The 24497-nt window shown below is 37.7% G+C and overlaps 3 protein-coding genes and 1 non-coding gene across 4 annotated transcripts; 2 read left to right on the top strand and 2 right to left on the bottom strand.

Moving 5' to 3' along the window:
* The first annotated feature begins 6951 nt into the window (after positions 1–6951).
* On the top strand, positions 6952–7058 carry LOC148930530 (small nucleolar RNA R71). Its single transcript, XR_016137464.1, has one exon. It is a non-coding gene; the product is annotated as a small nucleolar RNA R71 (small nucleolar RNA).
* A 3520-nt stretch (positions 7059–10578) lies between these two features.
* Positions 10579–14700, top strand: LOC125213476 (serine/threonine-protein phosphatase PP-X isozyme 2-like). The gene is made up of 8 exons (XM_048114045.2): positions 10579–10889; positions 12858–13010; positions 13186–13248; positions 13323–13408; positions 13668–13743; positions 13836–14104; positions 14173–14251; positions 14413–14700. Exons 1-8 carry the CDS (start codon positions 10749–10751, stop codon positions 14461–14463), a joined length of 918 nt encoding a protein of 305 aa, XP_047970002.1. The 5' UTR covers positions 10579–10748; the 3' UTR covers positions 14464–14700.
* Positions 14701–14819: 119 nt separating this feature from the next.
* LOC125213475 (cell division protein FtsZ homolog 1, chloroplastic-like) lies at positions 14820–17687 on the bottom strand. The gene is made up of 6 exons (XM_048114044.2): positions 17328–17687; positions 17041–17140; positions 16624–16853; positions 15881–16048; positions 15337–15570; positions 14820–15260 (listed from the first exon to the last, which is right to left on the bottom strand). Exons 1-6 carry the CDS (start codon positions 17601–17603, stop codon positions 14997–14999), a joined length of 1272 nt encoding a protein of 423 aa, XP_047970001.1. The 5' UTR covers positions 17604–17687; the 3' UTR covers positions 14820–14996.
* Positions 17688–19400: 1713 nt separating this feature from the next.
* On the bottom strand, positions 19401–21451 carry LOC125211835 (V-type proton ATPase subunit e1). Its single transcript, XM_048111772.2, has 4 exons — positions 21293–21451; positions 20937–21075; positions 20360–20407; positions 19401–19753 (listed from the first exon to the last, which is right to left on the bottom strand). Exons 2-4 carry the CDS (start codon positions 21032–21034, stop codon positions 19687–19689), a joined length of 213 nt encoding a protein of 70 aa, XP_047967729.1. The 5' UTR covers positions 21035–21075; positions 21293–21451; the 3' UTR covers positions 19401–19686.
* Positions 21452–24497: the final 3046 nt, after the last annotated feature.

Raw genomic sequence — 24497 nt, 5'->3', positions numbered from 1 at the left:
CACCGCCTTCTCGAAGTGGACCGCTGCGCCTTGGCCAGCGGTCGCTGTGCACTGTCCGAAGCCTCTACGGATTTGGGTGGCGGTCGCTGCATGTCCTGCAGCGGTCGCTGCAAATAAGTCTTGTGGCTACGGGATTCTCTCGAGCAGTCGCTGCACACGTCCCAGCGGTAGTTGGGCTTCTTCAGACTTTTCAGCACAACTTTTTCGGAGCGGACCGCTTCAATCGCAGCGGTCGCTGCGACACACGCAGCGGGCCGCTGGGCATCTGGAACGCACCAGAATTCCATCTTCGACTTTTTCCTATTTTTTTGGTTCAAATATGCACAATTCTCACAAAACATGTCAAAATACCAAAATAGATAAAATATATGAAATATGGACATGAATTGCGATTTAGACACTAAAAACAGACCAATTAAGGGCCCTAAAATAGTGCAAAATCCGAGCGTATCACTGACGTGGCCGGTCCAAGCCACGGCGTTGCCACTCCCAACGTACGAAGGGGGGTACCTGATGCACTTTTTATTTGCACTATAAATACCTGCAAGTATACAGAGTAGGTATAGTATAGCAAAAGGTTAGTACCGGGTATCGAACACGGGGAAGATGTACACAAAGTGTCTATCTTCTACTAGAACTCAATTACTATCTGGAGAAACAAGAATTTTTGGAAACTTTTGAAAACAGTAAATATTAAAAACAGTAAACAACTAAATGCAAGCAAATCACGGAGAGAAAAGTATAGAGATAAGGGGAATTCCAGGGATGTGCTTTCACTTTTATGGTTATACAAATTCCAAACTACAATACCCTAGCACAGTTAATACTTTGAAAGGACGAGTCACCTAGCTTATGCTCATGCGATACAAACGTTGATTACTAACATTAGGGTTGTCAATCCTAACACGTAACTCCAAAAAGCTCCTAAGACCCTTGAAAAGTCCTCACTCTCAATTAACAGTGCCGTTTTAAAGGAAGCTAACTGTAGTGTCTACTAAGTGGATCTAACTCGCTAGAACTCTGTCACAGTTATGAAGCAAGTTGTATTGAATCATACATAATTGTGTCACTCAATTATGAAGCATCATGATTAACTTAGGGAAGAAACAAAGTAAAAACAAAACGGAATTGTATAACCAAAGTTGCTACTAACACATCCCTAGAATCCTATGAGTTTAGTTACACATGACTGAATAAACTAAAAACATAGATTGAAGGGAAAACAATTTGAACATAAAACTAAAGCAAATAAAACCCGTAGGTTGAATCCTTGTCGTTCTTGATGTTCTTGAAATCCTTCTCCAACTCCTTGCACAATTGAAGTACTCTAGCTTTTGATCTCCATGAATGTTGCAAGTAGTCACTCTCTTTCTCTATGAATGTGTTCTTGTTGTGTGAAAACTCTCTTTTTGATGAAGCTTGAGGTCCTATTTATAGGGGAAGATTATTCCTCATCATAGAAGGAAAAGATCTTCAAAATTTGGTAAATCTTGGAGCAAATCTAGGGCTGGTCGGATTCGCCGCATTTCTCCGGCGGGCCGCCGCACCTTGGCCGGCGGTCGCCGCGTTGGAGTCCAGAGACTCTGACCCTTCGGTGGCGGACCGCCACATGTCCTCCGGCGGTCGCCGGGCGAGACTCTTCTCCTAGCGTAAATTTCCGAGGCGGGACGCCACATAGCTCTGACCGCCGGGCACCGTCGATCGCCGTACAACTTCGCGGCGGTCGCTGGTCGCCGTCTGACTCCAGATTTCCAGACTGTGCGTTTTTACTCCCCTTTTCGGCTCAAATATGCACATTTCTCACAAAACACGTCAAAATACCAAAATGTATAGAATATGCAAATAATGGACATGTAGAGTGATTTTGATAACAAAAACGGACCAAATAATGGCCTTAAAACAGTGCAAAATCCGGGCGTATCAATTCCCCCAAACTTACATTTTTGTTTGTCCTCGAACAAAACACTAAAGACACAAGAATAGACGCACGGAATGCACAAGGACTAGACGTCATAATTGCCTCAAAAGATGAAAGAATAGATTAAGCATGGATTAACACAATCAAATCAAGCAAGGCTTAATAGTGCACTTTCATTACTAACTCGTGGAACACCTTGAATTCAAGCACTCACATGTGGCAAACTTCCAAAGATGGGAAGTGTTCTTTCTCTCACTCTCAAAGTGTATAAAGGTAAAGTGTAAATCACTCAAATCATGCATCATGCAAAGTTTACCATAGGCTTGCTCAAAGTCTAATCCCTCCTCTACTCAATGTGATTAAGCATCAAAAGTCCGAAAGGTCTTTCTTTTCGGTTGTAACGTAGGCTATTTGGTAGGTGAGGAATATTTTGCTAAAAAGTGACTCAAATATAAAAATATCCCAAGTAGAGTTAAGATGACTCCACTTTTCTAAAACTTAAGGCACTTCTAACACTTTATTTTTCTCCTTCAATTTACTTTCAATCCTTTGATTTTATTTTCTTTTCACAACCTTTCACACATTTTTTTTTCTTTTTTTTCTTCTTTTTTTTTTTTACACATCCTTTCTTTTTTTTTCCTAAGATCAAGCACATATTTGGAAATTTTCTCAATTTCACAACTTGTACTTTCTTAATATTAAGCACACTACTTTTTATACTTTCCTCCTTATCTCTCCAATTCCTTTACAAAAGAAGATAACAAAAACTATACTAACCCAAGGAATTGTCCCCCCATTTATTTTGGCTTCCAAAGAAAAGGCTTAAAGGCTCAAAATTGGCTCCAAAGGAAAAATTTGAGAGGGTCGAAAATTTTGGATATAAAAGTAGCTAAGAAAAGACGGCCTAACATCCTACTAAATCAACTTAAACACTATGTAAACTTAGGCAGACTAGGAGCAAGTTCTAGAAACATATACATGCATACAGATAAATCACACAAGAAAGAATTTAAGGCTCAAATCTCACAAGGTAAAAGCACGATTCAAGGCGAACAAGCAATTCACTAATTATGCACCTTTTCACCCAACCATCATATCAAAACGTTAAGCCACACTTAAACATAGATGGAATATAATATCATTGGCAACTCGGTCTAATGTGTCCCTAAGCATGCGTGTTTCTAAGTTCTTCATGTTATGTTCATGACATGCATTCAAGAAAACATTTTTAGAACACAAAAATCTCCTACGGGTTTTTGGAAAATTAAAGCAAAAACAAACTAAGAACAAAAAGAAAACCCTAAACTCACGGTCCACCACTTCATCCCCCCAAACTTATTTACAACAAAGTGTAAAATAAGTTTGTAGAGTCGGTAGGGACATGAGTATACTACTGAAAACAAAAACGTACCCTGAAAAATTTCGCGTAGAGGTTGAGCGGGGCGAAAATTCGAAGAATTTCGAAAAATCGCGCTGGAAAATTGTGCCCAGGTGGCGGTCCGCCGCAGCTGCTCGGCGGTCGCCGCACGTCAAAGATGCTTTCCAGCGTTCAGGTGGCGGAACGCCGCAGAGCTTGCGGCGGTCGCCACGGAGAGGTCAGAACCTCAAGACGGGGTTGCGAATTGATGAAGACTTGGCATAGCCCGCTGCATGCTCTTGCTCATTTGTCATCGCCCCCCAAACCTCGGAAAATTCATATTCATTGTCCTCTTCGGGGTTGGGGTCGAAGAAATGGAAGATCCCACTAAGCTCTTCCATGGTGAGCAAGTGCCAACGGTTCCCTAGGCGGAAATCGATGTTAAGTGGAAAATTTTGGCGGCGATCCTTAGTAACCTTTAGCGAGCTGAGGAACTCGAGAGTATACTTTCGAAACGATGGCCACTTCCTTTGGAACATGTAGACGAGGCCATTCCCATCACCCACGTCGCACAACTTCCAAAAATCCTCCATGATCCCCAAAGTTTGGAGAGAGAAATCGTGGGGATATCTAGAAGGTGCCGTTTCTCGGGCCGACACTTTCTTCCACATAGCCTTTTGCTCTTCCGTGGCAAGGCTAATGCCAAAGTTCTTTGCATTCTCCGGTTTTCCTTTTGATCCCATTATCCTACAAAAGAAATTACACTCTTAAAAGAGCATCAACAAGTAGGAGATCAAAAGTTCCCCCAAACTTGCATTCAACCAAGTAAAAATCAAGAGATAAGAACTTATATGCAAGCTTGGGTAAAATAGCATCCTAATTTTTAGCACAATAACATTTTAAGCAAAAACAACCAAATTAGGACACAAAAAATCATCCCCCAACGTGAATTCATCCCCCATGCAGAGACGTATCAACCAAATATCCATAAAAACCAACAATCTCTACAAAATCACAAATATTGCAATTCATGGAAGTAATAATAGCCTCACAATGCTATGAACATGATTGCTACTTTTAAACTCTAAAAACCAAGAGAGAATCATCATTCACAACTTAATAATCACCAACCAAGCAAATTTTAAACCATAGAATTCAAAAATTCATACACATAATCATCCCCCATCATGAATTAAGAGATTCTACCGAACAATTCACCCAAAATAAAGCACAATCCATGGAAGAAGTAAAGAAAAACCCAGAAATTGAGTTAGGATTCATACCTTTTTGTGGAGAGAATTTGTAGAAGAAGAGCTCTAGACTTTGAGAGAATTGAGAGAATGATAGTGTGGGTGTGTGAATTTGGTGATTTATATAGGTGGGGGTTGTGTGCAAGGAAGGAATTTGAGAAGGAATGTGAAAAGGAATGGAAAACATACCTTTTATGGTGGAAATCCCGTCTCTGGACTGCGTGTGGCGACCGCCGCGTCTCTCGTGGCGGGCCGCCACACGGGCCATGTAAACAGCAATCCTGGCGGGCCGCCGCGGCCCGTGCAGCGGTTACTCTTGCCCGCCCTAAGCCCGCCCTAGGCCCGATCCTTCCTGCACATGTTAACACACGTGTGGCGACCGCCGTGCTTTAAGTGCGGCGACCGCCACCAATTTTTTTTTTTTAACAGAACAAAAAAAAAACGAGAAAATAAAAAAAGTAAAAGAAAATTGGGTTGCCTCCCAATAAGCGCTTTTGTTAAAGTCGTTAGCTCGACTTGAAGTGGCCCACTAGTTGGGCGGATCAATAACTCGAGTGTTGAAAATTGGCATAGGGAGCAATTTGGTCCCTAGCTTCTTCCACCACTTGTACTTCCCCTCTTTCGTTTTGATGACGTATATCTCGGGGTCCTCTTTGGGTGTTTTCTTTCTCTTCTGTTTCTTCTTCTGTGGAGCAGATGTAGAAGAATTAGCATCACTCTTTTTAGAAGAGTGTCTTACCTCTTTGATAATGTAGATAGTGGAGGTAGAAGGATCCTCCGCTTCAAAGGGATCTTTGGACTTGGTCAAGTCGGTAGCCATGACTGCTCTGCACTGTTGTTCCATTTTTGCCCGCTTTGCCTCCTCAAACTTTAGCATCTCGCACTCGATCTTATAGGTGGATTGACCATGATTATCACTGATTGTGATCTCGCCACGACCTACATCAATCAAAGCTTTGCAAGTGGCAAGAAAATCTCTCCCTAAGATTAGAGGGACGTTCTTGTCTACTTTCATGTCAAGCACAATAAAGTCGGCAGGAAAAATAAAATCATCAACTTTAACTAAGACATCCTCAATCATACCTACAGTCTTGATGGACGAGTTATCGGCCAACCTGAGTGTTACATCTGAAGATTTGAGTGGCCCGATGTTGAGCTTTTCGTAGTACTTCAGTGGCATGAGATTGATGGACGATCCTAAGTCGCACAGTGCTTTGTCAACCTTCCCTTCTCCAATTCGGCACCTAATGATGAACTGGCCCGGATCTCTTTGCTTCACTACCCATTCCTTTTTTTTCCTCATTACCGCCTCCCTTAGTAGCTTCGCATACTTTGGTATCTCCTGCAACGATTCAACAAGTGGAATGTTAGTATGGACTTTGCAAAACATGTTAAGGAATTGCTTGAACTGTTCTTCAAGCTTGAACTTCCTCTTTGGCTGAAAAGGGAGTACAATCCCGTTGTGCCGCACAAGTTCCTGCTTAGTGGACGATTCTGCCTTCTCAGTGGCGGGCCGCTGCGGGGTGTGCGGCGGTCCGCCGGCGACTGGGCAGTCCTGCGTGGTTGACTCTGCCGTCTCAGTGGTGGGCCGCTGCGGGGTGTTCGGCGGTCCGCCGGCGACTGGGCAGTCCCCAGATTTCTGCTTTGCCACCCACTTCTTGTTAATATCATCCACTCTTGCTGCTGCCTTTGCTCTATCCTCATCTAACTTCTTCTGAATTTGCTCCATTTGAGTGGTAATATTGGTTACAGCTGCCGAGATTGTGTTCATTCCTTGCTCGAGGTTGTTTATTCTTGCTTCGACCACTCCGATCTTGGTGTCATTAATCTTCCTATCTTGCGTAATTACCTCCAAAATCTTCGTGATTCCTTGTTCATACTTGTCTTCCTTCTTCATCGGCTCAACCACTCCTCCTTTGCTAACATTAAATCCTGCAGGGGGTTGCAAGTAATTATTGTTAGAATAAGAAAGATATGGGTGCGGACGGTTCCCATTATAATTATTGAAATTACCGCCCCCCTGATTAGGGCGATAATTGTTATTGTAGTTTCTGGGACCGCCTCCTTGCACGTAGTTGATTTCTTCCACAGTTGATATGGCAGTTTCGGGTGCCTTGACCGCCACTATGGAAGTTGCCGGAATTGGATCTTCCTTCCTCGAGATGTCCATTTGATCAATCCTGACTCTAAGTTCTGCTAACTCCTTAGCAAAAGAACTTTCTTCGGCCTCTTCTATGGCTGCTACTCTTCTCGTGGCATGCCTTTCCTTCGACCACCCCCGACTGTTGGTGGCGAACTCCTCGATCACCGCCATGGCATCCTCTCCTGTCTTTCTTAGAAATCCTCCATTTGCCCCTGAATCAAGCATAGCACATATTTTTTCATTAAATCCATTATAGAGGATTCCTACCTGATGGTCTATGGAAAAACCATGGTTTGGGCACTTTCGAAGAAGAGCTTTGAAACGAGCAAATGCCTCATAGAGGGGCTCGTCATGGCCTTGTGTGAACTGAAAGATCTCACTTTTGAGCTTCAAAATAGTGCCTGGCGGGTAGTATTTGTCGAGGAAGGTAGCTACGATGTCCTTCCATGTGGAGACCTTTTCTGGTGGCATACACTCAAACCACTCCTTAGCAGAATCAATCAATGAGAATGGAAAAAGTCTTACCCGTATGGCATCGTCGTCGACACCATTTAATTTCAGAGTGTTTGCGATTTCCACGAATTTGGAGAGATGGCGGTTAGCATCTTCAGTCGCCCTACCTGCAAAAGGAGTTTGCTCGACCCTTTGGATAAGGGGCATGCGTAACTCAAAATTGTTAGCATCAATACGAGGGCCGTTAGGAAAAGTGATCATATTCCCATGATTGAACATGTTCATCACAGGTAATGTTTCTCTGTTCTTCTTTTCCATGGCTTCTCGGGCTGCTCTCTCCGCATCTCTCTCATCCATCAGCAACTTCACCATCTCCTGCAGCTTCTCAATATCTGTTCGGTCACCCATTGTTCCTGATCCTTTTTCACTTCTTATTATTCTACGAGTTCTTTCAAGTTCTAAATCAAGCGGCTCTAAGATGTACTTCCCAGAACGCGTTCGCATACAAAACCTGCAAGACTCGAAAACAAAAAAAAAAAAAAAAAAAAAATTAAAACAAAAAGCAATAAAAATCCAAAGTAGTAAAATTATCGTTTGAAGATATCACTCCAAAGTAAATTGTCTTCCCCGGCAACGGCGCCAAAAACTTGATGCACTTTTTATTTGCACTATAAATACCTGCAAGTATACAGAGTAGGTATAGTATAGCAAAAGGTTAGTACCGGGTATCGAACACGGGGAAGATGTACAGAAAGTGTCTATCTTCTACTAGAACTCAATTACTATCTGGAGAAACAAGAATTTTTGGAAACTTTTGAAAACAGTAAATATTAAAAACAGTAAACAACTAAATGCAAGCAAATCACGGAGAGAAAAGTATAGAGATAAGGGGAATTCCAGGGATGTGCTTTCACTTTTATGGTTATACAAATTCCAAACTACAATACCCTAGCATAGTTAATACTTTGAAAGGACGAGTCACCTAGCTTATGCTCATGCGATACAAACGTTGATTACTAACATTAGGGTTGTCAATCCTAACACGTAACTCCAAAAAGCTCCTAAGACCCTTGAAAAGTCCTCACTCTCAATTAACAGTGCCGTTTTAAAGGAAGCTAACTGTAGTGTCTACTAAGTGGATCTAACTCGCTAGAACTCTGTCACAGTTATGAAGCAAGTTGTATTGAATCATACATAATTGTGTCACTCAATTATGAAGCATCATGATTAACTTAGGGAAGAAACAAAGTAAAAACAAAACGGATATTAAATAGAAAACGGAATTGTATAACCAAAGTTGCTACTAACACATCCCTAGAATCCTATGAGTTTAGTTACACATGACTGAATAAACTAAAAACATAGATTGAAGGGAAAACAATTTGAACATAAAACTAAAGCAAATAAAACCCGTAGGTTGAATCCTTGTCGTTCTTGATGTTCTTGAAATCCTTCTCCAACTCCTTGCACAATTGAAGTACTCTAGCTTTTGATCTCCATGAATGTTGCAAGTAGTCACTCTCTTTCTCTATGAATGTGTTCTTGTTGTGTGAAAACTCTCTTTTTGATGAAGCTTGAGGTCCTATTTATAGGGGAAGATTATTCCTCATCATAGAAGGAAAAGATCTTCAAAATTTGGTAAATCTTGGAGCAAATCTAGGGCTGGTCGGATTCGCCGCCTTTCTCCGGCGGGCCGCCGCACCTTGGCCGGCGGTCGCCGCGTTGGAGTCCAGAGACTCTGACCCTTCGGTGGCGGACCGCCACATGTCCTCCGGCGGTCGCCGGGCGAGACTCTTCTCCTAGCGTAAATTTCCGAGGCGGGCCGCCACATAGCTCTGACCGCCGGGCACCGGCGGTCGCCGTACAAATTCGCGGCGGTCGCTGGTCGCCGTCTGACTCCAGATTTCCAGACTATGCGTTTTTACTCCCCTTTTCGGCTCAAATATGCACATTTCTCACAAAACACGTCAAAATACCAAAATGTATAGAATATGCAAATAATGGACATGTAGAGTGATTTTGATAACAAAAACGGACCAAATAATGGCCTTAAAACAGTGCAAAATCCGGGCGTATCAGTACCTCACGATGAAGCCGGCCGCCTCAAGGCACTTATCGACATGCGCCAAGTGGATGCTCATATTCGACTCCAAAAGGATTTAATTGAAGAGTTGTGGTCGCGGAAGACTGCACGGTGATAGTTTTTTTTTTATGTAATTTTTAAATTATGTAATTTTTTTAAAACTTTTTTTTAATATAAATAAAATTATCGCATTTTCCTGTATCTGTGTCGTAAATTCAATTCCGTAATTTGCGTGATTGTAATTTATTTATTTTTTATAATTTGGCTGGCCTATGGCTAGCCTATTTCTTGTACTAATGATGTGGCAGGAGGGTTTTCTTGTCCTGATGATGTGGCAGGAGAAGTTTTTGGCTAGACTATGCCTGACCTAAAGCCATTGAAGACGCTCTCAAAAGAAATGCGCCTACTACATTGGAATGGAATTACTCAACCATATTGAGACTCACGAGTAAAACTTTATTAGTCTGAACATAATGACATGTATAATTAGGGGTGAGTCAGTATGTATACCGTACCAAGAACGTCATACCGCATACCGTATCCGAAACTGTGTTATGACAAAATATCATATTGATTTCATACCAAATTTTGGGTATACCGCACTAATTCGGTATGGTTAATTTTTTATATCATTACATAACTGTTGTTGCTGCATACCGCACTTTTTATAGTATACCATAATACAGTAATACTGTTATGCAAAAAAAAATTATTTTATACACAAAATATTTAAAAGTAGGATTTTCAGAAAAAAAAATTAATATCTATTTTAAATATAAATATAATTATTATATAATATTTCAACATACATTGATTTTTCGTTATGCACCAAGAATTCGGCATACTGCAGTATACCTAATATTCAGTATACCACGGTATACTGCGGTATCGAAAAATTGATACCGTTATCGCACCGATAGAGTTCGGTGCGGTATGTTACGTACCAAAAATTGCGGTATACCAAAAATTGATATTTTCCATATTTTTTTGGTACGGTAAGTACAGTATTTCGGTATTTTGTATAATGTGGAACAAGTATAATTATAAAAAGGGATATTGGCACCTAATATTATGGAACTTTCAAAAAGTTGGGTTTTTCCTATCAATGCAAAAATTACGGCTATATTAATAGATTGGGTTTTTCCTACGAACTAACAAACACATGGTAAAGTTTGTGATATTATTTGTCAATTTTAAAATTCGTAAAAAAAATTCAACTTTTTAAAAATTCCGTAATATATATCCGTTATAAAAATATTCTCTTTCCTTTTTATTCTCTTTCGTTAAATAATTGACTAGACTTGCCACAAATATTTTATTGCAGAGTGAAAGAAGGCACCCACAGTAAAATTTTGCTATTTCTGTCCATTTTCCAAAAATAGGGCAATTTGACCTCACCACCAGTTGAGAAACACACTGAAATCGACCCTAGATTTTGGAAGCAGAAGAAGTTTCCGCAATGGTCTGATGCTCAATCTCAAAATCCTTCGTTAACTCGAAGGCCATACGATTGCACTTGCACCCTAGCAGTATCAGAATTCGAGATGTCCGACCTAGACCGCCAAATTGAGCAGTTGAAGCGATGCGAGCCGCTCACCGAGTACCAAGTCAAGGATCTCTGTCTCAAAGCCATCGAAATCCTCGTCGAAGAGAGCAATGTTCAACGCGTTGATGCCCCTGTCACTGTATGTTTTCGGAGCACCAAACCTCTTCGATCTATTTTTATTTGGTTGTTACTATTTATTATTAGCTTTGTTTCTTACTTGAATTAGAAAAATGACGAGTGATTCTGGTGCCTGTGTTGATTTTTTTTTTGTAATTCCTGATTGTCTATTCGAATAGGATATTTGAATCGCGGCGAGATGTTTGTGGTTTGTGTAGCTTAAATTGCGAAATGTAGTCTACTCTACATTTCTTATTTTAGATGTTTAGGGGCGAGATATGTCTGTACTGTTTTAGCAATACGATTGTTGCGTTTGGTTCTAAAGTGGAATGAGTACCAATTCATGAGTGATTCGGGGTTTGTAATGATAGAAATTTATATGTTTCGATGAGGAAGTCTATGTTCGTATAGTTGATGCTTATAAAAAGTGAGGAGATGAGATGCTAAGCTGAGTAGATTCAGCTGATATCTGTAAGGTACCAGTTCTGCGAAATAGCATTTGAGCACTCAAAAAGTATCAGTGTGTCACAAATAACTACCATTAGGATGACTGTTAATAAGGAACAAAAGGCTGATGAGATAGCTTTCCTGCTCATGTAATGTGTGATTCATGATTTGGAGAAACCGTAGGTGGCATGTCTTGGTAACTCAAATAATAACAAAGCAGAATTCTACACCTTGCTTTTTACGATAGTTGGACATTATAAATGTACTTGCATCTGTAATCCCTTTGCAATCAGCTGACCATTGCCAAAAGTGAAGACTCTTGGTTAAATGGCATGAATGCTATTCAACAATCAACTTATTTTATTTTTGGTCCAGGGGATTCCTAAAACCCTGGCTGAAGTTCTCACCTAAGGAAATATGTGAGAGTTGAATTAGTTAATGCGTCTAAATTTTCCATTCCAACCATAGTCTTGATGCAAATGGAATGGTTAGTTGTGTTAATCAAGATTGCAGTCATTATCTGTAAATAATTTGTGGATTTACCGATTTAGTTAAGCATCTTAAGAAACATATGGCCCAGAAGTGATCACCTACTAAATTAGAGTAGTAAATTACATTTTGAACTGAAAAGTCACTCGAGCAAGATTAGGAAAAGCTAGTTATTGAGTTACAAGCAAATCCAGGAAGGATAGGAAAAGTCAATATCTGTATAAGCAGACACAGATACACTCAAGGCTATGACTGGATGGATAGAGGTGGGCCTTGTGATTTATGTCCAATCCATAGACCACATCAACTTCACATATTGATATTTTCTTATACGAAAAAGGCTGAAAAGCTGATTTCAAGCTGTATTTTTGGATTTAAAATCCATCCACAAACACTACAGATCAGTATGCCTCTTCCCATTGATAAACCAAAAAAAGTTTGTTGCTGTAAAGTGGCACTATAATAGAAAAGAGAAGAATAGAAAAGTAAATAATATGGGAGAAACTGCAGAAACAAAAAAAGAAAATAGATAAATAAATAAAATAACACTCCTCCTGATACTAAAGGTAAGTACCTTCTCAAAGGGGTAATTATACCTTCTTACCCCTTCATGGAAGAGAAGGTAAAAAGTTAAGTTATTTTTGTTTGCCTTTTTAATTTACCTTTTAAGAAGGTATAATTACCTTTTTGAGAAGGTACTTACCTTTCCCCCTTGGAGATGCTCTAAGAGGCTACTCCTTCAAAACAGTTTGATGTAGAACTAGAAAATTTTCTATATCAATCATCTTAAACCTCCAACCAAATTCATGATTTTCAACCCAAAATGTATTGTAAACTAATTGCACACCCCATCCTACCCTATCCCCCAGATTGTCTCCCCAAGGAAAAGAAAACACAAGGGTGATTAAGGCTAAGGTAGAATATGGGCCTTTTTATTATGATCCCTTTTTACTTTAGCTGTTGCTTCTCTAGATCTGACAGTATTGTATGATTCTTGTTTGAATCTGTTGGTCCCATGATGGATTTTAATACCTTATCATAATGGTTGATGTAGATTTGTGGAGACATACATGGACAGTTCTATGACATGAAAGAGCTTTTTAGAGTTGGAGGTGATTGTCCAAAAACGAACTACTTGTTTCTTGGAGATTTTGTTGATAGAGGATTTTACTCCGTTGAGACATTCCTGCTTCTACTTGCCCTGAAGGTAAATGCCTTTTAACTTGAAATCTTGAATATAAGTGGACCAGATTTTGATAAAAAAATCTGCCAAATCATTGTGGACATACACTAGCATATCTCATACATAGCATTTTAGTTGTCCATGAAAACAAGGATACTGCCATCTGGCCTAACTCAACAAATATACAATGCAATGACAGGTACGGTATCCTGATAGGATAACACTTATCAGAGGGAACCATGAGAGCCGACAGATAACACAGGTTCGTTTTTTTGTTGTTGTTGTGATGTTGAGATCTAATTCAGTAAAGTACTCATTAGCGCTATGCTCTTTCAGGTGTATGGTTTTTATGATGAGTGTCTCCGGAAATATGGTTCCATCAATGTTTGGAGATATTGCACTGAAATTTTTGATTACTTAAGGTTGGCATCTTCCTACTAGTAATATTTATGAAGCTGTTAAATTTTTTTGAGTTTCATAGGTTGAATTTAAGAAACACTGGAAAATTATGATGTTCCTATTTCTTAGTTGCCTCGGTCATGGTAGCATCTGTATTTCTTTGCTTCATATAGATCTTCAAACGTATACCTATATTACCAATTGGATTTTCCAGTAACTCTTGAATGATTTTGGGTCTCACTGATGTATCATTAAATCATTTCTTGTTTATATCTCCTGCAGCTTGTCGGCACTCATTGATAACAAAATATTTTGTGTTCATGGTGGTTTGTCTCCTGCGATATCCACATTAGACCAGGTCTGGCAGTCCGTTCAAAAATCACCGATCTGCTCCTTATGTTTTACATTTCATCATGTGTAAATGTGTTAACAACATCGTTCATGTGATAGATTCGTACAATAGATCGAAAGCAAGAAGTACCCCACGAAGGTGCCATGTGTGATCTCCTTTGGTCAGATCCAGAAGACATTGTTGATGGATGGGGTCTCAGTCCTCGTGGTGCAGGATTTTTATTTGGTGGAAGTGTTGTCACTACATTTAATCACTCAAATAACATCGACTATATATGCCGTGCCCATCAGCTGGTAATGGAAGGTTATAAATGGATGTTTAACGAACAGATAGTTACAGTCTGGTCAGCTCCAAATTACTGCTACAGGTATTGATGCTATTAGTCTTCATTTTTGTTGAATAATGAAAATATGTAATGAATCTGTTATGCTGCAGATGTGGAAACATTGCTGCAATTCTCGAGCTAGATGAAAACCTTGAGAAGAAGTTCCTTGTATTTGAAGCAGCTCCACTGGTATGTGCAATCTTGTACTATTTTATAGTATGGTTTCCCCGCTGTCTTTATTCACGGGGTTCGAATGTTGTCGTACGATATGATTTTGTACGCTTGACATTATTTATACATTAGCATCCTCCATTGCATTCCAACTTATGGTGATGATGATTGATATGCAGGAATCGAGAGGAGCACCGGTGAAAAAGCCTCCTCCGGATTACTTTCTATAGGAAAGAGAATTCATGAAAGATTGGTGCCTGTGAATTAGAGCAAGATTTTTGGCTTGAGCTCCCCAGATTGTTAGTGAACACAGAAGAAGGCGAGTTACTGGGTTCGGTTGCTGGGTGCGTTGCTTGATTCTTTTCACCAAATCCATTGTTGAGTATGGTGTCCTAAAATTTGTATACCTCACTATCTTATGTCACTCTTATAAAAGGAATTAAAGAAAAGGATTTTCAATGGTGGTAGCATGAATCGCCTCAAATGGATTTCTAAACCCAATGTTGTAGAAATTGGTATAAATTTCATTGATTAGCTTAATTTGCATAGAGTGAGTAAATTTCACTAGAGATTATCATACATTACATTTAATAAGCACAAACTCTAAGAAGCATTCATTCCAAAACTGCAATTCAACATATTATACAATAGATCATAATAGTTAAATGGAGCTGCAACATCAACCCTATCTAACGCACGAGAGAAAAACATGAGAATCATGGAAAAGAAATAAAGAAAAGAAAAAAGTGAACCAAGTAAGAACCTAAAAGAAGAGCCTTCGAGAAGGCGGCTGATTAGCATTGACAGCCGAGGCTGATGAGCCGAGTGCCACCGGAGACTTGCTGCTGTTTAGGCTGCCTGCCTTCTCCAACAGCTTTGCTCCCCTCGGGTTAGTCAGAAGAGTCTTTTGAAATGACTGAGTGAACCCAGTTGCTATAATCGTTACATGTATCTCTCCATTATATCGCTCATCCACGACTGCACCAAATATAATATTTGCGGAAGGGTCTGCTAAACTCGTAACAACCTGGACGCCAAGGACCACAGAGAGATTTAGAGAAAGAAAGAAATGTTGAAATGAGACGGATAAGTTAATGCAGTACCTGTGACACCCTATTTACTTCTTGAAGTGTTATATCCTTCCCACCAGTAATATTGTAAACAACTCCCGTAGCCGATTGAATGGAAGAGCCTATCAGTGGAGCCAGTGTTGCTTGCTCCGCTGCTTCTTCAGCCCGGTTCTTGCTAGAGGAAACGCCTACTCCCAGCATAGCAGTACCAGAATCCTTCATGACTGCCTTAACATCTGCAAAATCCACATTTACCAAACCAGGTATCTGCAAGAACAAGAAATTATTGAGTTCTATAATAGGTTAGAATATTGAACATGTTCTCATTACACGAACCTCAGCTAGGAATGAAGGTCCTAAAATTTCAATTTTTTTAAGAATATCTCCATGATGAATTTTGTAATCGGGAAAATCACAAAACCAATTATCTATTAAATAGAAAGGGTTGTCTCATATTCTGTTAAATGAGGGAAAGCACGAGACAGACTGAACAAGTGATAAGTTTGTGCATTAAGGATTGCTCTGTTAAGAGAAAGATATGTAATTGAAGCGCTACAAGTTCATATGAATTACTCACTGTGATTATGTCTGATATTCCTTGGACACCTTGACGGAGAACATCATCAGCTAGAAGGAAAGCATCTTGAAGGGGGGTCTGTTCATCAGCAATATCCAGGAGACGATCATTTGGAATCACTATAAGTGTATCCACATTTTTCTGCAGCTTTTCAATTGCTTCAAGAGCCTGGAACAGATCAAGATACAAAATAAGTGACTGACAGACAACTTTAAATTTGATAAGTGGATGATATCTTTGGTAAAAACCCATATTGATGAATCACTTTACAAAGCAACAATTTGCTAAATAAACTTCTGGTTTCCGCCTTTAAGCCAAATGTTGCATTCACAATAAGTAAATGATAAGTAATGCTTAAATTAAGCACAGTTTACACAAGGTATCCTCGTAACAATCACAGTCAAATACAAAAAGAAGCATACTATGAAATTGATAACAATAAAAAAAATATTAAAACCTTTGGGCATACACAGACCATCCAACAAGCAAATAACAAGCAAACCCAAAACATTTCAGCTTCTTGATGTATTTATATTCAAGCATTACTTACAGATTCCAAAACATGGGTCATCATTAGATACTTTGATTGTCTGGTAAAATTTATTCTCAAAAGTTACATGTACTCAGTATGATAATGTCCACAGGTATTAGAGCACGTCAAAGATCATGAGATCGTGACGTACAGGAACTAAAAGAAAGCAAATCAAATCCTTGTTGCTCAAATAAACAAAAACACCACCTACCTGATTGGATCGTTTACGTCCTTCAAAGCTGAACGGGTAGGTAACAACACCAACAGTCAAGTAGCCTGCTTCCTTAGCAATTTGTGCAACAACAGGAGCCGCACCCGAACCTGTACCACCACCCATCCCGGCAGTTATAAACACCATATCCGACCCCTTGAGGGAATTGGCAATCGCTTCCTTTGACTCCTCTGCAGCTTGTTCACCCAAAAGCGGGTTTCCACCGGTGCCTGCATTTCACCTCGTGTTAACCCAACATTCGACAATTTGACGCACAACACCATCAAAGAAGCCGACATCATACATTATTTAAAATCCAAGATAATATCCTCCATCAATAGCATACACCAACACAGCAGTAGAATTAAGTTTTAGCAGTCAAAACAATTCAATTTGCAGAAATCGAGAGACGCTAACCAAGTCCACGAGTCAAAAGCTCCCCAATCTGAATAGGATTCTCCGCAGCAGATTGGAGAAGAGCTTGAGCATCTGTGTTTATGGCGTAGAAGTCCACTCCCTGTCACGAAACAAGACACACAACGCCACATTTTAATCAAATCAAAGGGCTTCACATAATAAGCTAACATATCTTCAGATTTTCAATAAATTAAACGAAACACACAAATGTTAATCAATAAATACATAAAATACTCCTATCAAAAAGGAAATAGGAAATTGACAAAGTAGGGTTGAGGCGAGAAAACCTGCAAGCCGCTGCCAATCATGCGATTGACGGCATTGTTGCCGCCGCCTCCGACGCCGACGACCTTAATTTTGGCGGACTCCATAGGTATGAAAGAGCAGTAAATCGCAGTGCGGTGGCGCTTGGAGGTGCAGGAATTTCTGGAGCGATACGCTGAAGAGATGTTGCAGCGCACATTTTTGCTTAGCAGCGGCGAAAAGGCGACGGAAATGTGAGCCATGGAAGAGTGAGAGTGTGACAATTCGGAAGGTGGGTTGGAAATTTGGAGGGTCGCCATTAATGGAAACTGGTGCTTCAAAATGAGTGATTTGTTATCTGTTTTATTCCGCCGAATTACGACTCTCGACTCCAAAACCTTTTTCCTTTTCCTTCCAATGTTTGTATTTATTAAAGAGAATAAAATATGAGATAGAGAAAAAGTTAATGTATCTATTTTAAAAAATAATTAGTATTATATCATTTAGAGCGACACATTTAAAGAAAATGTGTCACTATATTTTCATAAAAAGTGTATATAAGTACGCATCATTAATAATTGGTTCAATGTTAACTGTTGTGTGGAAATATATTTTCCATTTGTATAAAAGTAATATCTGCTTTCGATAAATTTAGGGGTGTTTAAACGGCTCTCCGGTTTTCCCTTAATCAAAACCTGCCGGTTAATTGAGGAACCGGGAACCGAAAAATCGGTTTCGATTCTGGTACCGGTCTAACTTTTTAAATAAAACTGGTTTTTGTTCTGAACCGGAATCGACACGTTCCTAACTAAGAACTGGATTATAATTCAATTTAATTTTTTTTATAATTTAATATACTAATAAATCTAACTTAATTGAATTAATATTGAACTGAAGTAAAAAAATTTGAAACATAAACAATGTCAAATTTGCGAGCTCTGTTTTTTAAAGTATGAATCGTGATACTTTGAATCTACAATTATATACCCAATCCAGTTTTTATGAACTAACTATTATGAGTATGACATCATAAGTTTGTTTTTAATTTCCAAAAGAATTTATGCAAATACAATATCATTTCATATATAATATAAATTTAATTTTATAACAAATTTATGTAACAATTCATTTAACATACGATTTTAATTTGTTTGTAAACATTTTATAAACTGTTCCGTTATAAACCAAAAAGTGACAACAAGATCAATTAGTATTGGAAATTCCATTGAATATTTGTTTAGCCAAAAAAAGGAAAAATGGAATTCAATTTTAAAACTCATTTTTTTAAAAAAAAGTGCTAAATTATAGAACTCCTTTATTTAAAAAAAAAAAAGACTTGTCCGACCTACTACACTTGACATCACTCTTACTCATACATGAATATTATTGTATTGTATTTTTTGTGTATTTATTTGTGTATTTATTTGAATTTTTAGGTATTATTTGTTATATTTCTAGATGTTGAATTATTACTTTTGTAGGAGTATTTAAAAGTATAAATAAATTCGGATTAAAATTACACATCGGTTTTGGTTCTTAACCGACCGTTCCAAAGTTCTAGGATTTACGAAAATTTAAAACCGGTTAACCTATCAATCGATCGGTTCTTAATCGGCCGATTCCAAAGTTCTAGGATTTACGAAAAATTAAAACCGGTTAATCGATCAACCGACCTGGTTAGAATCGGAACCGGCCGAATATGCAGGCCTAGATAAATTCAAAGGTGAATATAGTTTTTACGTCAATATATCCGGCAGAAACGCAAACTATATTAGCTCTAACTATATTTGCAATTCTTTTTTAAATATCAGACATTTTGCCAGTTGAAGCTACACTCCCCCAGTCCTCCATTTATTTTTATACCGACTATTTTGATTCACCACTAATTTTAAGAAATTATATAGCTTTGAGAAAAGTGGTAGAAAAAAAAATCTATAATGTCAGTTTTACATTCCAATGTGAGTTAACAATTCTATGAAATGTACGGCCAATTTACTGAAAATGAAAAAAATAAAATAAATGAGACTTTTAAATTATGAACGTACCCCAAAAAAAAAGCATGTCTTTAAATCGTGGATAAAGGGAGAGATGCATAAAACTAAAATTTGAACAAAAGGGATAATAACGCGACTTCATTTGAGATAGAGAAAGATTGGCATCATATTTCTCAATATACAGATTGGAGACTAGAACCAACCAATTCCATTTTCTTATTCTCTTACAAGTTTTATGCCATCTTCAAAGATAAGCAAAGGACTAAAGAATGTCTTGCAGCAAATACATACAAAATCTACACAAAGGGATTCTGGGAACCCCAAAAGTTATTAACCAACCCTCCCATTCAACACTCACAGACATTAATATAGCTTCCCAAGTGGAATCACATGCTTCTCATCTTTTTTATTACTCCGATTCGTTCAGAATTGGAACAATCAGTGGATTCATCTGTGCTAAATACACTATCGCCCACCTACACAGAAACAAAACATTGCAAGCAAGGTCAAATAATAATCATGGGATAAGTTGCGTTGAAAATTTAGAAACATAACAGCAGCAAACTTGGTTCCACGGAATGGAAAAGAAAACACGCATTTCATTGACTACCGTAAAATATATATCCTTCCTGCTAAAGTTCAAACTCTACAATGGAGTCAATGGACCAAATCCCTAACACCAGTATGATTATTGAAAGAAATAATATCACACAAGGCATACAACTAACTGCAGAACTACTTCACAAAAGGAAAAAAAGGTTCAAAAGATTCCTGAGACTCGACTATAGTTCTCAATGTAAGGTAGATAAGAAAGAAGAGTAAAATATTTACCAAAATGCCGATGTAACAGCTAATCTAACATTCTAAGAGAAAATCTGCAATTGACAATGTCTGAATCTGGCTAAAAGCTCCAGAATTTAGTATTGCTATGGAGAGTATAAACCAAAAACAATACCACCAATTGCTAAAAACAGATTGAGGAAAGACAAAAGGAGAAAAGAAAAAGGCTTGCATGCTAGGAGGATAAGCTGTTTACTGTTCTACTCGCGCATTTAATATTTGAGGAAGTTAAAGTAACTTACATCATCCAGCAGCAGACGGTTGCAGTAATAACCAATGTCAGCTGTAGCCTGCAATTGCAAGAAATAATTAGCCATATCCAAGAACAGTACACCATATAATATAATGAAAGTCTCTATAAAATGCATCATGTTTTTAACACATTTGACCATATGCACAAATAATTAATACATCAAGCAGCTGAGGGATCAACTCTAATATTACGTTGAACTGTGCACAGGCATAATAAGACGCACATCACGGAAATTCGGAAAGCGTTAACAACTCTTACTAGTGCAATTCAGTGTTTGACAGTCAAATAGAAGCTAATGAACAACAACAAGTACCTTGAACAAACATTCATACTTAGAAAATCATAAAAAAATTGGCATCCTTGATGAAACTTGAAAGTAATGATTACCTAAAATTACTCATAATTAACAAAAGCTTGTGATTTCTCAAGGTATAACACAGATACAAACTAAGCTTACTGCTAAGGAAACTAATGGCTGTGAGGTGGTGAGATAGCTAAGGAAAAACATAAACAGATAAACATCACAAATAAAAAAATTCATTAAACAGGAGCAGTGTAAGACATACAGATTGGCAGAGGGTCCTCGGTTGAAGCAAATTCTGGCGCAAAGGCTTGCAATAATCCCCACAACTATGAAGATTAGCGTAGTCACCAAGAACCCCATATTCACTCCTTCTTACCTAACAAAAAATCAACACAGTTTCCCTGCCACAACGAATTTGAGATCACAAATCAATTCGAAGATCCATTATTCCAAAATTCAAATTACAATCCCCAGATTCCAAATATTCCGCAAAATTTGTAATAGACCAGGGGATACAGGCTAGAATCATTGGAAATTCAATGAGATCATAACATTGGAATAACCCTAAACTAGCAATCCAAAATGTGGCAATGCAAAGAAGCATTCAAGGAAACTCACAAATTTGAGATTACGAGAGCAGCCGAAGCTCTGGCGACAGGAAATGGTTGTGGACGGCGGTTGAAGCTGCTCGATCCGGCGTCGCTTTGTTGAGATTCAGTTATTCATCAACGAGTGGAAGAATATCGAAGTGCGAAGATTGTATTCGACTTATGATTTGAAATAATAAAATAAATAAAATCAAATTGGACATTATCGTGAACTTGGATATTCTTTGTGTGGAATGGGCTAATGGGTTATCATAGTACTTTGTTACAGCCCAATTTTGCCCATGCTACAAATATCCACGTTTTTTAAATTTTGGTTAAATGAAAAAAAAACTTTATTTTAATAAATATTACTCCCGCCGTCCTCAAAGAGTATGAACTTTAGGTTCGACACGGATTTTAATGCATTACTGACAAAATAAGAAAGAGAGAGAGATATAGATAGAAAGTTTTTTAAGTATTATTAGTGGAGAATGAGTTTCACCTCATTAGGAGAAGAGAATTTCAAAATTTGGAATGTTCATTCTCTTTGAGGATGGACGAAAAAGAAAAATAGTGTATACTCTTCAGGGCCTGAAACACGGTCAGTTCTATGGAATGCTTTGCAAAAGAGAAAGAAAAATTTCACAATCTAGATAGGCTTTGGCTACCTATCGTGAAAGGTCGCAATGTCAGTCCGCATATTTCTAAGCCTTACTGAAATAAGATGACATTGTTGTGGTATAACACTGAACGAATCTAACAGCAAGACGTGTCTTTATGATATCTACTGAAAGACTAGGTCTTGACAAAATACTATTTCTTAATCTACATGTGTTAGCATTCGGTATTGATTATGCGCTACTTTGACTTATCAAATGGTGCGGGTTTTTCGCAACCCAATAATCCTGATATATTGGGTAGTGGTGATTAATATCTAGCGGTGCTAGGATTGCTATTATGTTGAATCGTGCGCAAGGTGAGTCTCTTTTGATAATGTCCTCAAGAGGAGCTCGAACAAGGTTTTATTATTCGGAAACTGACCAGTTGAAGTTTTATTACTCTATGAATAATAAATAAGTGTTTCTTGCTAAGTCCACTCTTGGAATTAATAAGATGTTAATTAATTAAGTCCATAGCAGACATTAATTAATTAATGGACATTTATATCTTAAGCGCAGGAAATAAATAATAAACAAAGTGGAAACCCGGATTACTAGTAATTTCGAATTTGGATGGGAAGGGTTCAATATTACTTCTGCAGTGGCTGCTCGTAATATTTCAATACAAGCTTGTATTAAATTGTGGGTTCAATTTAATTAGTAAAAAGCTAATTGGGGGAGCCCATATCCAAAACCTTCCATAAATCTCTGTCTGGGCCCAAAAGGAACTTAATATAAATAGGAGAATAAAGGAGACAAAATCACACTAATTTTATGTGAAAATCACGTCCACACCTTAAAAGGAGAAAGGGACGATTTTTCTCCTCCGTGAAAATTTCAGCTCCTCCTCCGTGAGGAATTTTCTGTCTCTTTTATTTAAGTCCTAGTATCCCGGTGAGATCAGCCCACACTGATATCGGAATACAGTTCGGGAACCATAGAGAAGATCTGTGGTATAGTATTGAAGATCATCACGTGGAGAAGGCCCGAGCAATTGATGATTCTTTGGAGAATCAAGCCGGTAACTCTAAGCCGTAGAAATCATGTTTAGGATTTATATTTTTCTAAGCATGAATTATTTGCGTTCTAGCATGCAATTATCTGTTTAACATGTGAATTGATTAATCGCATAATCGGTCAAATAGATCCTTGTCTGATTTATTTGTTTTGTACAAGTCTTCCGCTGTGCAAGGGGCACCAGCAAAAAATTCTTTTGATTGTCTAGATAGTGGTCAAAGTTAGTTTGTGGCACTTAAGTTGGTACAAATTGTCTCTATGAGATACGGTATTCTTGATTGCTAATAGGTATACTAGCTCGTACACTTGCGGATATTACTTGTACTAAAATAAGTTTGAGTCATTTTCTTCTTTGTGTTCCTCAACTGTTTGCTCGCCACTTTTGCTTGTTTGAGCATTTTTTATTTTTTATTTATCAAAAAACATGTGTTTGTGTGTGTTGCTCGATTTTCTCAAAGAGAAGGAGTGTAGATTAAATCACTCTATAATTGGCTTAATAGCTAATACTCACTCCGTCCATGAAAAATAGTCTTATTTTGCTATTGTGGGATATTCATAAAAAATAGTCTCATTTATACATATAGAAAGTTTATCAATCATATTTTATCCCACTTTTTCTCCAATCTTTCTTACTTTACAAATACTTTTTTTTTTTCTTCTTTGTTATTTAACTAATTTTTTCATTAAAATCTATGTGATCCATAAATGAAACTATCTTGTGTGGACGGATGGAGTATAGCTTATAGTCTGCTTAAATTACTCTATAGTTGGGCTAGCTTATAGTATGCTTAACTCGCTTTATAGTTGGGCTTAATAGCTTTAGCTTAAATAACTCTATAGTTGCCCAATACTAATGTATTTATAATTAGCCCAATCTATTAATAAGTATGGATAGGCCATCACTCTCTATCTCGAGTCTAGTCGTAACATGAGTCCTATTATCCACAAATTCACTCTTAAAGACTGAACTAGAGACTAAATTAGGGCCATTCATTTTCTTAAGCTTGTGGTTAGGATTAATTTAAAATTAATTTAATATTTTATTCAATAAAACTTTTTATTTTTATTTTTATTTTACTTTTACTTTTACTTTTAATTTTAATTTTATTTTATTTTTTTTAAATTGATATAAAAAAAATTTATTTATTTATTTATTTTTGTTAATTTTTTTTAAATCTTAATTTTTTTTTCTTCAATAAAAATTTGTCTGAGTAAATAATGAACTAAATGAAGTATGTAATGAAGTAATTTTGACATGTTATTGAAATACATTAATGATACAACAAATTTTAGTGTTAAACGTAAGCGGCAGTAATGAACTATATTCAATAAATAATGAACCAAATGAATGTTAGTAATGAAGTAAATATGACATTTTATTGAAATACAATGTTAACTGTGTTAAACGTCAAGCAGTAGTAATGAACTTATTACTTCATTCAGTCTTGCTATTACTTCATTCCATTAGTTTATTATTTCATCCTGTTAATTTATTACTTCATTCTATTAGTTTATTACTTTATTCCATTAGTTTATTACTGCATAATGTGTTATGCCATA

The sequence above is a fragment of the Salvia hispanica genome, chromosome 3 (assembly GCF_029641045.1).
Source record: "Salvia hispanica isolate PSC_SH4W2 chromosome 3, Shi_PSC_v1, whole genome shotgun sequence".
Lineage (NCBI taxonomy): Eukaryota > Viridiplantae > Streptophyta > Magnoliopsida > Lamiales > Lamiaceae > Salvia > Salvia hispanica.
This window is presented reverse-complemented; position numbering and strand designations above follow the sequence as displayed.

What these genes read in the sequence shown, in the direction of transcription:
- LOC125213475 (XM_048114044.2), bottom strand. Translation starts at nt 17,603, where the DNA reads ATGGCGACCCTCCAAATTTCCAACCCACCTTCCGAATTGTCACACTCT. An exon ending in GCTTTTGACTCGTGGACTTG is followed by an intron (nt 16,854 to 17,040) that starts GTTAGCGTCTCT and finishes GGTGAAATGCAG; the next exon opens with GCACCGGTGGAAACCCGCTT. An exon ending in GACGTAAACGATCCAATCAG is followed by an intron (nt 16,049 to 16,623) that starts GTAGGTGGTGTT and finishes GATCTGTTCCAG; the next exon opens with GCTCTTGAAGCAATTGAAAA.
- LOC125211835 (XM_048111772.2), bottom strand. Translation starts at nt 21,034, where the DNA reads ATGGGGTTCTTGGTGACTACGCTAATCTTCATAGTTGTGGGGATTATT. An exon ending in CGAGGACCCTCTGCCAATCT is followed by an intron (nt 20,408 to 20,936) that starts GTATGTCTTACA and finishes TTGCAATTGCAG; the next exon opens with GCTACAGCTGACATTGGTTA. An exon ending in ACCGTCTGCTGCTGGATGAT is followed by an intron (nt 19,754 to 20,359) that starts GTAAGTTACTTT and finishes GTTTCTGTGTAG; the next exon opens with GTGGGCGATAGTGTATTTAG.
- LOC125213476 (XM_048114045.2), top strand. Translation starts at nt 10,749, where the DNA reads ATGTCCGACCTAGACCGCCAAATTGAGCAGTTGAAGCGATGCGAGCCG. An exon ending in AGAGCCGACAGATAACACAG is followed by an intron (nt 13,249 to 13,322) that starts GTTCGTTTTTTT and finishes ATGCTCTTTCAG; the next exon opens with GTGTATGGTTTTTATGATGA. An exon ending in TATTTGAAGCAGCTCCACTG is followed by an intron (nt 14,252 to 14,412) that starts GTATGTGCAATC and finishes ATTGATATGCAG; the next exon opens with GAATCGAGAGGAGCACCGGT.